Source organism: Furipterus horrens, unplaced genomic scaffold, assembly GCF_987537825.1.
Source record: "Furipterus horrens unplaced genomic scaffold, mFurHor1.1.pri manual_scaffold_6, whole genome shotgun sequence".
NCBI lineage: Eukaryota > Metazoa > Chordata > Mammalia > Chiroptera > Furipteridae > Furipterus > Furipterus horrens.
Genome location: NW_028327176.1, coordinates 51204630 through 51217621, shown reverse-complemented (window position 1 = coordinate 51217621; position 12992 = coordinate 51204630). Strand labels below are relative to the sequence as shown.

At 36.7% G+C, this 12992-nt stretch overlaps 1 protein-coding gene across 3 annotated transcripts in view; it reads left to right on the top strand.

Annotated features, from left to right (window-relative positions):
• CUNH2orf42 (chromosome unknown C2orf42 homolog) overlaps nucleotides 1-9792 on the top strand; it is a 46054-nt gene extending 36262 nt beyond the window's left edge. For 2 of the 3 annotated variants that reach the window (XM_090281479.1, XM_090281478.1), the window contains 2 exons: nucleotides 248-410; nucleotides 8834-9792. In XM_090281479.1, coding sequence (XP_090137605.1) covers nucleotides 248-410; nucleotides 8834-9042 — 372 coding nt within the window. In that variant the 3' untranslated portion in view covers nucleotides 9043-9792. Of the gene's footprint in view, nucleotides 1-247; nucleotides 411-7468; nucleotides 7568-8833 lie in introns of all 3 variants that reach the window. The other variant, XR_016511926.1, reaches the window with a different exon arrangement.
• Nucleotides 9793-12992: the final 3200 nt, after the last annotated feature.

Sequence of the window (12992 nt, the reverse complement as noted above, 5' to 3'; positions counted from 1 at the left end):
AGTTACAGAGAAAAAATGAAAACCAAGCCATGAATGATGTAAGAGAGAAAAGGCAGATTTGTTGAAAGAATTTACTTGAAAATACAAAGGGGAAAAAAAAAGAAGAAAATACAAGGGGGAGTTTTAATTAATTTGAATGTGTTTAATAAAGAAGAATGAATATGTAAAAGATCTATTTTCATCCAAGAGTTTGTCTACTTTGAAAGTTTTTCTTTCTCACCTTTCTTGGTATTGTCGCCATGTCCAGATGCCCTTGGAAATCACCCGCAGTTTTATCCAGAACCGGGATGGGACTTATGAGCTGTTTAAATGCCCTAAAGTGGAAGTAGAGAGCATAGCAGAAACCTATGGTCGTATAGAAAAGCAACCAGTGCTGCGACCCTTGGAACTAAAAACTTTTCTCAAAGTCGGTAAGTGATTGGTGACAATGCATCTTCCTGTGAAGGTCAACTATGTGCAATACGTGGACCTAGACTTTGGGTCTTGACCTTAAACAAAGAAGGCACATTTATTCATGTTGTAAAGGTAATCATGGAGTAAGGTATTTTTTTCATTTGAGCCAGGGCTTTAAAAATAAAATTATAAAAGTAATACATGTTTATTACAGAGAAATCATAGGTTTTATAAGGAAGAAAAATAAAAACCACCTATAAGCGCACCCACTGTAGACAACCCCACCTTTCCAGATTCTTTTCTGTGCATGAAGAGTTTCTAAAACAGGGGATCATACCTCAGCTGCCATTTCATTTAAAAATATGTAATGAACAGCTTTCCATGTTTACCTTCACCCTTATTTTTAACTTTTTTTTATTGTTCTAAAACATAGATAACATAAAATTTACTGTTTTAACCATTTTTAAGCTCTCTGACATTAAGTGCATTCACATTGTTGTGGAACAATGACTACCATCCATCTCCAGAACTTTTTCATCTTTCTCAACTAAAACTGTACTCGTTAAACACTAACTCCCCACTCTGCCTCCCCCTTGCTCCTGACAAACACCATTCTACTCTCTGTCTCTTTGAATTTGACTAATCTAGGTACCTCATGTAAATAGAATCATATATGTCCTTTTGTAACTGGGTTATTTCAGTTAGTATAATGTCAACATCCATGTTATGTCAAGAATCCAAATGTATTTCCTTTTTAAGGCTGAATAATATTCTATTATATGTATATACCTCATTTTGTTTATCCATTTATCTGTCAACGGACACTTGTGTTGCTTCAGCCTTTTGGCTATTGTGAATCCATTTTTAACAACTGCATAAAATTCATTTATTAAAGTACCTCACTCTAATCAATCCTCTTAAGTTGTTTCAAACATTTTGCTGTTATAAACAGTGCTTCTTTTTAGATTTAACTTTCTTTTAGATAAAACTTTTTTATATACTTACTGTAATTATTTCCTAACTTATTTAGGATATTCTTTGGGAAAAATTCCTAAAGTGAAATTGAAAAGTCAGAGTTTTTAGGGCTTTGATTGTTTCTGTCACTACTCTCCAGAAAGACTGTAATATTTGTATAATTTATTCCTACCGTCTATGTATGAAAGAATTTCTTGTAACCTTTGTTGTTTTGATAGGCAAAAAATGTTATGTCACTTTTAATTTGCATTATCCTCAATATTGATGAGAGTAAGTTTTTCATATTAGCCTTTTGTATTTGATGAATTGCTTTTTTCCCTTTTTAATTTATTGATTTGAGAGAGAGAAACCTCAATTTGTTATTCCGCTTATTTCTTTCTTAAGGGTTTTATTTATTTTTAGAAAGAAGGGAAGGGATGGAGAAAGAGGGTGAGAAACATCGATGTGTGAGAGAAACATTGATCCCTTGCCTTGCACATGCCCCCAGCTGGCCCACAACCCAGGCATATGCCCTGACCCAGAATCGAGCCAGTGACCTCTGAGCCACACCAGTCAGGGCTGTTATTCCACTTATTTATACATTCATTGGTTGATTCTTGTATGTACCCTGATTGGGGATCAAACCCCTGACCTTAGTGTATAGGATGACACTAACCAACTGAGCACCTAGCTCAGGTGAATTGCTTTTTCTTTGTCTATTTTTAATAAAATAATATTTTATTTTTATATTATACTAACTAAAAATATAGTTAGTATCTTTATAGTTTACAGATATTTGTATAATAATTTAATAATAATGACAACTATAACAAGTAGCACTTAATGTGCACCTACTGTGCCAGGTATTAAGTGATTTTTATAGTGCATTAATTAATTTAATGCTCATCAACTCACTGAGAGGTAGATTCTGTGATCTCTATTTACAGATAAATAAACTGAGGTGAAGATAGATGCAGTCTTTCTGCTCTATTACACAGCTAGTAAGTGGTGGAGCTGGACTTCAATACCAGGCAGCTTTGGACTCCAGAGTCTGCACTTCTAGCCATCTACTACTTACCTCTCTTTCCATTGATTAGACTGTCAGCTCTTCTAGAGCAGTGAACTATGTCTCATTTGTTCGTCACTGTACTTCAAGATAGCATAGTGCCTGGTTCATAACAGGTATTCAATAAAGACTTGTTGAATGAAGAATGAATGAATGCCAGCCATAATTTTTTTTTAAAATAATTTATTTATTTTATTTTCAGAGAGAGGGGGAAGGAGAAAGAGAGGGAGAGAAACATCACTGTGTGGTTGCCTCTCACTCGCGCCCCCAACTGGGGACCTGACGTGCAACCTAGTCATGTGCCCTGACTGGGAATCGAACCAGCGACACTTGGCTCGCAGGCCAATGCTCAATCCACTGAGCCACAGCAGCCATGGCTTGCCAGCCATAATTTTAATTACCTGAGCGTTACCATCTCTCTAGCAGGCCTCATTCATTTCTCTAATTGTATATTTATTCTTTTAGGATAAATTTAGCATTTATAATTATTTTGTCAAATTCTTGTGACCATATTCCTACACATATATTTTCCTGCTCTTAAGTTTAGGATGTTTATCATTCTTCTGAATTGTTACTGCCTATGTACAGAAAGCTCTTGGTTTAGTACACTACCAAATTGGCCTCCTTAACCCTGAGGAGGTCACAGTCAAAATAATTACTGCGTAGGCCGTAGGTATCTGAGAGATACATTCATTACTAGTGTGTGCTGAAATGTGAAAAACAATTTTAAGCCCCGCAAGTTTGCATTTATTATATTTATATAATAAAATATACGATTTTTATTTTCAGTTACAACCTAGAAATTATTAAACAAAGAAATAGAAAAATAGAATAAAAAATTTTCTTTTTAAATAACAGAAACATAGATATTGCTAAAAAATACAACCAAAAAATATCTTTAATCAGAATCTTCAATAGTTGGCTTGGCAAAACATTTGTAACAGCCATCACAAACAATATTGCTATGCTCAAGGCATAAATACTTTTCACAACACTTGCAAAATATTTTGATAAGCAACTTGTTTTGGATGCGTAGTACCTAACATGTGTTATAACCAAAATGACAGCTTAAATATTATGGCTTAATATTAGTCACATACGAACAGGAAGCTAGTCATGACCTTGAACCTATGCACCCAAGATATGTAACAATATTTAAGAAAAGAGTGTGTATCTCTCAGATCAGCTGTTACCTCCACAGGGTTAATGAATTCCTAGTAGTGAAAATAGCTGTTTCCCTCTGTTTTCTGGGAAATCAATTATATTCACCTGAAAAATAATCATAATTTTTTTTTCCTGTCAAATGTTTATATATCATTGTTTTTTCCTGTTAAATTAGCTGGGATTTCAAGAGCAAAAATGAATAATAGTAAAGCTAGCAGCCATAATTATCATTTTAGACTATACAAAAACTCCTCCAGTGTAGCATTTTTCAGCTCTGTCTTGAAGAAGAGGTGGTGGTAAATATTCTGTGAAAAAGAAAAGCATTCCATGGTCAAATATTGAGTTGGGAAAAAAAAAATTTGTTGTTTTTTTCCATAATATGGCTCTGGCAGTGCTTAGTTATCTTTAACTTTATTCAAAACAACTTTGTTAGATTGCATTGTGACAGTTGTCATATCAGCATTTTAAAAAATCTTATCAGAATTGGTGAATTTTTGTGTAGCCATTTTAATATTGAATATGGAAGAAAATAAGGAACATTTTTGGTTATTATGCTTTATTATTTCAAGAAAGGTAAAAACACAGCTGAGACACCCAAACAAAAGATTTGTGCAGTGTATGGAGAAGGTGCTGTGACTGATTGAACACGTCAGAAGTGGTTTTGTGCTGGAGATTTCTTGCTGGACAATGCCCCAAGGTAGAGTAGACCGATTGAATTTGATAGTGATCAAATCGAGACATTAATTGAGAACAATCAGCATTATACCATGCAGGAGATAGCCGTCATACTCAAAGTATCCAAATCAGTAGTTATTGTTGAAAATGAGAAATATGTCTTTTATTTTACAGAAAAAAACCATAAAAACTTTGTGGCCAACTCTGTAGGTTTGAGAAATGCTACATACTGTATTTCTTTGATTCTAAGACCCATGATTGTAAGATGCTCTGTCAATTTAGCAGTAACTCTTGGTGGGAAGGACATTTTACCATATGAAAACTACTCTGGTTTTTAAGATATACTCAGATCTCAGAAAATGTTGGAGTAGGTAGTGGTGTCTTAGAATATAGTCTATCTCTCTTAGAAATTCATTTAAATTTTTTTTTATTAATTGATTTCAGAGAGAGGGCAAAGGAGAGAGAGAGAGAGAACCATCAATTTGTTGTTCCACTTATCGAAGCATTCATTGGTTGCTTCTTGTATGTGCCCTGACCAGGGATCAAACTTGAAACCTTAGCGTGTCAGGACCATGCTCTAGCCAACTAAGCTACCCTGTCAGGGCTAGAAATTAACTTCATAAACTTGCATATTAAAAAGATCCTGAAATAAAAACATCTGTTAAAATTTATTTACTCTTAAGTTTTCCCAAATTAACTTGACCAAGGAAGATTTTTCAGGGGAATACCATTAGCATGTCAAAATATTTTTTCTGGGAAAAGATAATATGTTTCACTATTAAATAGTGGACTTTGGTTATTGTTTTCAGATAATATTTTTCATTATTGTAACAACATATTGTATTCTTAGTTTATTAAGCATTTTTATTAGAAACTAATATGAAATTTTATGAAATGCCTTTTTATCATTTTTGAGGTTTGTCTTTTGACCCATGTGCAATTAATTTAAAATTTCTAATATCAAAATAATCTTTTATTTATGGAATAAATCCTAGTTGCTATTTGATTTTTGAGAAATATATATATTCCATTTGCTAATGTTTTATTTAGGATTTTTGATTGTCTATTCATAGTAATAGCTGTCTACAATTTCTTTTTTGGAGGCTATCTTTTTTGGAGGTTTTGATGAAAGTTATATAGAAAATGATTTTGGAAACCTTTAGAACAAATTAAATAGCTTAGGAAACTTCCATTCCATGAATGTTTAAAAGAATTACTCTCTGGACCTGACTCTTTCTTGCAGATAATTCTGTAAAATCTTGCTCAGTTTCTTCTGCTTTACATTTGTATTCATGGCTTATAACTTTTGTTGAGTCAATTTTGATAACATATTTTTCCCAAAATATATATTTTCATCCCAAATTTAAACAATGTTGTGAAAATTAATAAACAGTAACCTCATTTAAAATGAAGTCAGAGGCTAGAGAAAGCACACATCTCTCAATGCACACTGCTAACCTCAACAGGAAGAGAGGTGCTTTGCAACTCCAATAGACAGGAAGTGAGACTACTTTCTAAACAGAAGAGGCTCCTCCTTGCCCAGCAGCAGCAGCATAGCCAATGGGAGACTGAAAAGTGAGCCAAACCCTGACTGGTGTAGCTCACTGGGTTGGGTTTTATCCTGCAAACTGAAAGGTCGCCAGTTTGATTCCCAGTCAGGGTATATGCCTGGGTTTCGAGCCAGTCTCTCACACACAGATCTCTCTCTCTCTCTTCTTCCCTTGCTTTCTCCTTTTCTAAAAATAAATAAATAAATGAATAAAATCTGTTAAAAATTGTCAGCCAATAAAAAGTCATTATACCTTGAACTTTTAGTTTTCTCCAGTGAATTCTTCATTTACAATAGCCCCCTCTCAAGTCTTCAAAAGAGCAATCCTCTCCTTTGTTTCTCTGGGTGTACTGTGGGTTCAGCATCTGACCATGTGTCCCAAATTGCATTTCTTTGTTATTCCCTAATAAACCCATTTTACTGGAGAAATATCTGGCTATTTGTTTGAGGTTGATATGGTACCTTTTACTAATTTTCAGTGTAGATGATCATTACATAACTTTAAAAAAATTTAATTTATTGATTTTAGAAAGAAATGGGGTGGAGAGAGAGGAACATCAATTTTTGTTCCACTTATTTATGCATTCATTTGTTGATTCTCATATGTGCCCTGACTGGGTCAGACCACAACATTGGCTTATCAGGACAACACTCTAACCAACTGAGCTATCTGACCAGGGCCAATCATCACATAACTTGTAAAATCTATTCTAATTCTGAAGTTATACACTCTATCAGAATTTTGTCTGTTTTATGGTCTTTTTCAAAGAATTGGCTTTTGTATTTATCCAGTTGCTCTAAATTTCTGTTTTAATTATTTTCTGCTTTTGTGTAATGTTTCCTGGCTCTTTGAATCTTACATTTTCTTGGAATTATTTTTATATAACTTTTAAAATGGTATTCTCAGTTAAACTTTTAAATTCATATTTGATAATATGAACATTTATGGTTTCTATTGTAAATATCTAAATCTATAATTACAGTTTAGTTTCTCTGTGTCTTTAATACCTTTTATTTAAAATTTCCAGTTGGTTGAGGCTTTTGATTTTTATATTGTTATCAATTTCTAATATTATTATTTTGAGGCCAGAATATATGCCTTTTCAATTTCTGTATTTCTAGGAATTTAGAAATATATTTTCATTAACCTAATATAAGAATTTGTGCTAGCAAAGATGTTATTTAATCTAATATAAAGTCATACTTAGCTTTAAAATAAGTCACATTATTTTATTATTCAAGTCTTCTTTATCTTCATTTATTATCTCTATGACCTGTCAGAAACTGAAGGGTCATGATACCATTTACTATTACAATTACGTTTCTCTGAATGTCTTATATTCCTTAAAGTTATTAAGTACTGTAAGAGTGTTTTTGGCACATCAAATTTATTGACAGATGTTGTATCGACGTTAAACAAAGTCAGATATTTCTCCGGCAAAATGGGTTTATTTGGGAACAACAAAGAATTGCACTTCAGGACATGTAGCCTAATGGTGAACCATTTGGAAATCCAGAGAACAAAGGGGAAAGAATGTTCTTTTATAGAGGAAAGGAGGCTGTTCTGAGGGGATTGTAAGCAGTGAGTCCATTGGAGTAAACTGAGAGTTTGAAGTGTAGTGGCTTTTCACTGGCTGAGTTCTAACAGTTGTCTTTCATTGCCTCAGTGGTTGCCAAGTGAGAAGATCTTTCTTCTGCCTGATGGAGTAGTAGAATAGAATCGCATCTTCCTATTGGAGGTGGAAAGTAGCCTTTTCCTATTTGAGGTAATTGACAATGAGGAGTGGAGCCCTGAGAGTTTTCCCTTTAGGGTCTTCCAACTCCAATTTAAATGAGTGTTCCGTTTATTAATCTTCACATTGTCAATGTAAATTGTACACTTTTCTGAGTCTATGCAAGGTGCTATAACAAAATACCATAAACAGGGTGGTTTATAAACAACAGAAATTTATTTCTTATAGTTCTGGATCCTGGGAAGTCCAAGGTCAAGGCATTGGCCAATTTGATGTCTAATGAGAGCTGGCTTCCTGATTCATAGATGGAAATCTTTTCACTGTGTCCTCACATGACATAAGGGTGAAGGATCTCTTCAGGGTCTCTTATAGGTACACTCATTCTTTAGGGCTTCACCCTCATGACCTAACCACCTCCCAAAGGCCCCACTTTAAAGTACTATCACATTGGGCATTAGGTTTTCTTTTTTTAAATTTATTGATTGATTCAAGAGGGAGGGAGATGAGAGAGATATAGAAACATTAATTTCTTGTTCCACTTATTTATGCATTCATTGGTTGATTCTTGTATGTGCCCTAACCGGGGATCAAACCCACAACCCTTTCGTGTACCGGAAGATGCTCCAACACACTGAGTCACCTGACCAGGGCTGAAATTTATTTTGATCTAAAGTATAGGAGAAGATTCTGCCACCTTTTTTTTTTTTCTGGATAATTATCTGCTTGATGCACACCACTTATTATAAGAAACATTTACTTCTATTTCTTTTATTAATCAACAATGCTGCCTTTACCTTAACACTAGATTTCTATTCTATTTGTGTCCATTTTGGATCTTTCTGTTTTGTCTTTTAATCTGTCTAGACTTATGCCAGTACCACGCTTTTTTGTTTTTTTAAGGACTCGTAATATGTTTTAGAACCACATAGATTTTAATTCTATTTCTTTCTGGTTTTCTTGAAACAACCTTTTCTTACTAGTCTCCCTTTTAATCTCATCCAGCTGTCCTTTCCTCCCAGTCTGGGTTCTCTTTATGATTTTTTGGCCCTGTTTTCATAAAGTCTGGATCTTACTTTATTCAAGAATGCCAGACAGTTCCCTGAAATTTTCTCTTGGATAGATACAGCAATAATTGCTTTTACTTTCCCTTGGTTCTTGTTGTTTTTTTCTTGGGTTTTTTCTTTCCCCTCCTCATTTAGTTTTTTTAAACTTTTTTCTTTTTTATTCCTGAACAGTGTAAAATCTGTCCAGACTCAAATTTTGTAATTGTACTAATCAGTGTTCCTTTTTTGTCTTCAGGCAACACTTCCCCAGATCAAAAGGAGCCAACCCCTTTCATCATTGAGTGGATCCCAGATATCCTTCCACAATCCAAGATTGGCGAGCTGCGGATCAAGTTTGAGTATGGTCACCACCGGAATGGACATGTGGCAGAGTACCAAGACCAGCGGCCCGCCCTCGATCAGCCTTTGGAACTAGCCCCTCTGACCACCATCACTTTCCCTTGAGGCAAAACAAGTCTTTTGCTGCTAAATTTGCACATATCCACCCCTTGACAACTTTAAATACTAGTTAGGTACTTAGATAGCCCTGTTCCTTAGTGAACTGCTTTTAGCTAAGATGCGATTTCCTAACACATCCAGATGGATTCTCTTAAAGAAACACTATTCTTGTAAATAGCTTTTTTGGTGCTGCTATGTATAGTCTTCATTATAAATGGGGTGGCATTTCTGGCTAGAGTTTTTAAAGGAAAAAAAGAAAACCAGCTCACTTTTTCTTCTTAAAGGACTCACCTTTAGAGTTTGTTTCAATCTTTGAAGTAGTTAGCAACACTCCACTTTACACTGACAATGTTAGATAGTTAATAATACTCTGGTTAAGAAGAATGTTAAGGACCATCTTGTCAGAGTTCTAGTCATGCCCTTTTTCTCTGTAATCAAATGAAGTACAGTGTCACTGGTTTTTCCAAAATACACCTCATGTTGGCCTGATTATAAAATTATGAACCTTTGGGGGGAATTTAGGTGATAGTGAAATAGGAAAAAGAGGTCCAGGTATCAAGGGAATATTAACAAATCAAACTGATGCTTATAATTCCTTATTCACTTGATATTTCCTTCTTTATTCTCTAAAAATTTTAATATCTGGTAAAATTCAATTCCTACTTCTGAGTTCATTGACCACAGAATGGCGATATGAAAGACACAGAAATGGAAGTCTGTTTTCAAGGAGAAAAGGGAATGAACATTTCCTATATGCCTATTGTGTACCAGGTACTTTTATTTGCATTCCTACTTAATTACTTATTTTTTTCATTTAGTCTTCATTATTCTTTGAGTTTTAGGTATTAGCCCCTTCTTTTATAAAGTTAAGGGAACAGCCTCTCTGAGGTTAAGTATCGTGTGGAAACAGCATTAAAATTAATGTTTCATTTTACTCCAAAGTATATATTCTTTCCACTTTATCACATTGCTTTGTATAAATTATAATTCATTGACCTTGGGAACACCAGAAAAATCCATATGAAGTAGTCTCTTGGTTTTCTTTTGATTGCAAATAACACAAATCCAACTCTCATCAGTTAAGGTAGGCCTCAGAACCCCAGGAGCCAGGCTCCATCTGACCCATTTCTGCCTCCTAGGGCTCCTGGTAGGATTCTGGCTTCTGAAATGCCTGAAGGTATGGCTTCCACACTAGAGCAGAACCAACTGTTCTATGCTTCCTGGTCCAAAGAGCAAAAACTCCCAAGAAAACAAGTTGGCTTAATTAGTGTGTTTGTGTGTGCCAGGGGAGTGTGTGTGAACATTTTTGGTAAAGGTGGAGCTGTGCCCTTAAAAGAAAGGGATAGGCAGGCAAATTAACTGTTGTCTAGCCTGTACAATTGAGGGACTAGCCTTTGTTGAGAGCTCCCAAGTGTTTCTAACAATGGGGGAAATCCTTGAGGAGAATCCAGGCAGGTCCATAGAGAACTTAGAACTTGCACTGGGCTTTAAGGAGAGGAAAGGTTGGCTAGGTATGGAGAAGAGGAGAAATTAAAACAAGGCAAGTGAGAGAGCCTGCCTGAAAAGCAAGCACACTCAAGGAAACACATGGTTGGCCCATTCTGAGAAATCTTCAATCTGATAACTTTAAGGACATTGGTCATAGCTTTTTTTTTTTTTTTTTAATCCTAACTTAAGGATATGTTATTTTGATTTTAGAGAGAGGGGAAGGGAGAGAGAGAAATAGCAATTAGTTGTCTCCTCTACAGGCCCCAACTGGAGATCAGACCCACAATCTAGGTATGTGCCCTGACTAGGGATCAAACCCGCAACTTTTTGGTGTATAGGACAACACCCCAGCCAACTGAGCCACCTGGCCAGGGCGGTCACAGTCTTTTGATCAAGACAAACCTGTAAGTGACAGGAAATGCCTGGCTCTAGCAATACTTGACTGATTCAGGAGAACCACAGGGGCCAGAAAACACATGGTTGAGGCAAATAATCCACCCAAAGAGGCCCCATTCAAATGCTAAGATCTTCACCCAGAACCATCTAAGCCCATCAAAATGTGGAATGGGGTTCAGGTATACACTGACTCTTTTTTCTAACTTGACACCTTTTCTACTCCGAGTACTAGTAGGACCTCTGCACCCACTCCCAGTGTCCAGACATTTCTGGGACAACATCAGCATTGACCTAATTTGAGACTCACCTATACACCAGTGGTCCTAGGTACTCCCACCAGAACAGTCCTTTTCAAACCCTGCACCCACCTGCTTCTCCCTCCCGTACATCTATCTGTACTATCCATTTGCACACCTCTTCCATTAGTCACTGGAATCTGCCATCTCTACAGGCTGCGCAGTTGCTGCCTTTCTACACTATAGCCACCATTTGTATTCTGGAGTGAACAGCTCAAAAGCTTCCATGTCTGCACATCCACCTATCTACAGCACAGACTGAGTGTATTAATGGGTCCCAAAGAGATGTTACCTTAATTGTTCTTCATGCAACACTGAGGGGGACCCAACATTGTGGGCATCGTGAGAACAACTTGCTACTCCTCCACCCAGAACATTTTGGTTCTAACCTATCATGTCTCTGCCTCTTCAAAAATGCTATCATTTCAGCCCTGGCTGCTGTGGCTCAGTGGATTGAGTGTCGGCCTGCAAGCCAAGTGTCGCTGGTTCGATTCCCAGTCAGGGCACATAACTAGGTTGCACGTCAGGTCCCCAGTTGGGGGCATGAGTGAGAGGCAACCACACAGTGATGTTTCTCTCCCTCTCTTTCTCCTTACCCCTCTCTCTAAAAATAAGTAAACAAATAAATATATATATTTTTAAATGCTATCATTTCAACGGCTTTCTAGTATTTAGAGACATGATAGGCCACTAGAAAACCTCCAGAAAATCTGACTCTAAGAACTACCCACCAAAGCAAAAAGGTCTGTGGGCCTGCTGCCTGGCTCTCTCAAGGTACCAGATGTCATCATCAGCCCTATGGCCTTCTGGGCCCAGTAATTCCCAGTCATATAAGTCCACCCGATCTTTCACTGATTCCTGTTATGTCTGATCTGCCAATAACCTGTCCTTCGCTCCAGCCCTGGCCACTTACAGGTTGCAATCTGTTTATGTCATAGGAGAACCAGGCACTGACAGAACACTCAGAAAAAGTCCAGAACTTGCCCTCCACTAGAACCCAGGGAAAACCCATTCTATCTGCTAAAAGTGAGGAAATGGGCAGGGGTTGCCCTCCTCATCCTTTGAACTGGACCCTCTCAAGCAAAAGTCACAGACAACATTTTAAAAAGTGAGCCACAGAGAACGGCCCTTGTGTTTATTTTGGGGAGTGAATTTTCTCAAGATGGATCTGCTTACCCCCTCAATCTATTTCTCTTTTCATTTCCCAGATTCTGATTCCCTCGTTTTCTTCCTTTGCATCTTGTGGTATTTTCTGATATTCCTTATTTGATACTCTTGTTATACCTTACAGACCTTGTTCCCTGTCTGCCTGCCCTCCCACCATCCAGAACTACAAGTTCCCTTCACATCTACCATCCCATGTGCCTCACCAAGGGAGCAGAATAAGTTGTTTTACAACAGTGCTTTAATGTGCATAGGAATCACCCAGGAATCTAGGTAAAATACATATTCTGATCCAGAAGTTCTAGGATGGAGTCCAAGATTCCCCGTTTGTATCATCAAACTGGATGCATAGTTTTTGTTTTTAGAAAGTACTAGCTGCATGCACTTGGAGTAGCAAGACCTAATGCCTTACCTGGTATCGTGACTCAGACCTTTCACTGCCACTAAGGGGGGACGGTGCTGGAGGCCAATGACAGCAAATAGTTGCCCTTGCATATCGATAGGGCACTGGCTAGCATAGAGCCAGGTGTTTTACTGTAGTGTTAGTGTGAGCTGGGTTCAAACCCTCACTTTGCCACCTGCTTATTAACCCTGTAAACCCGTTTCCTTACC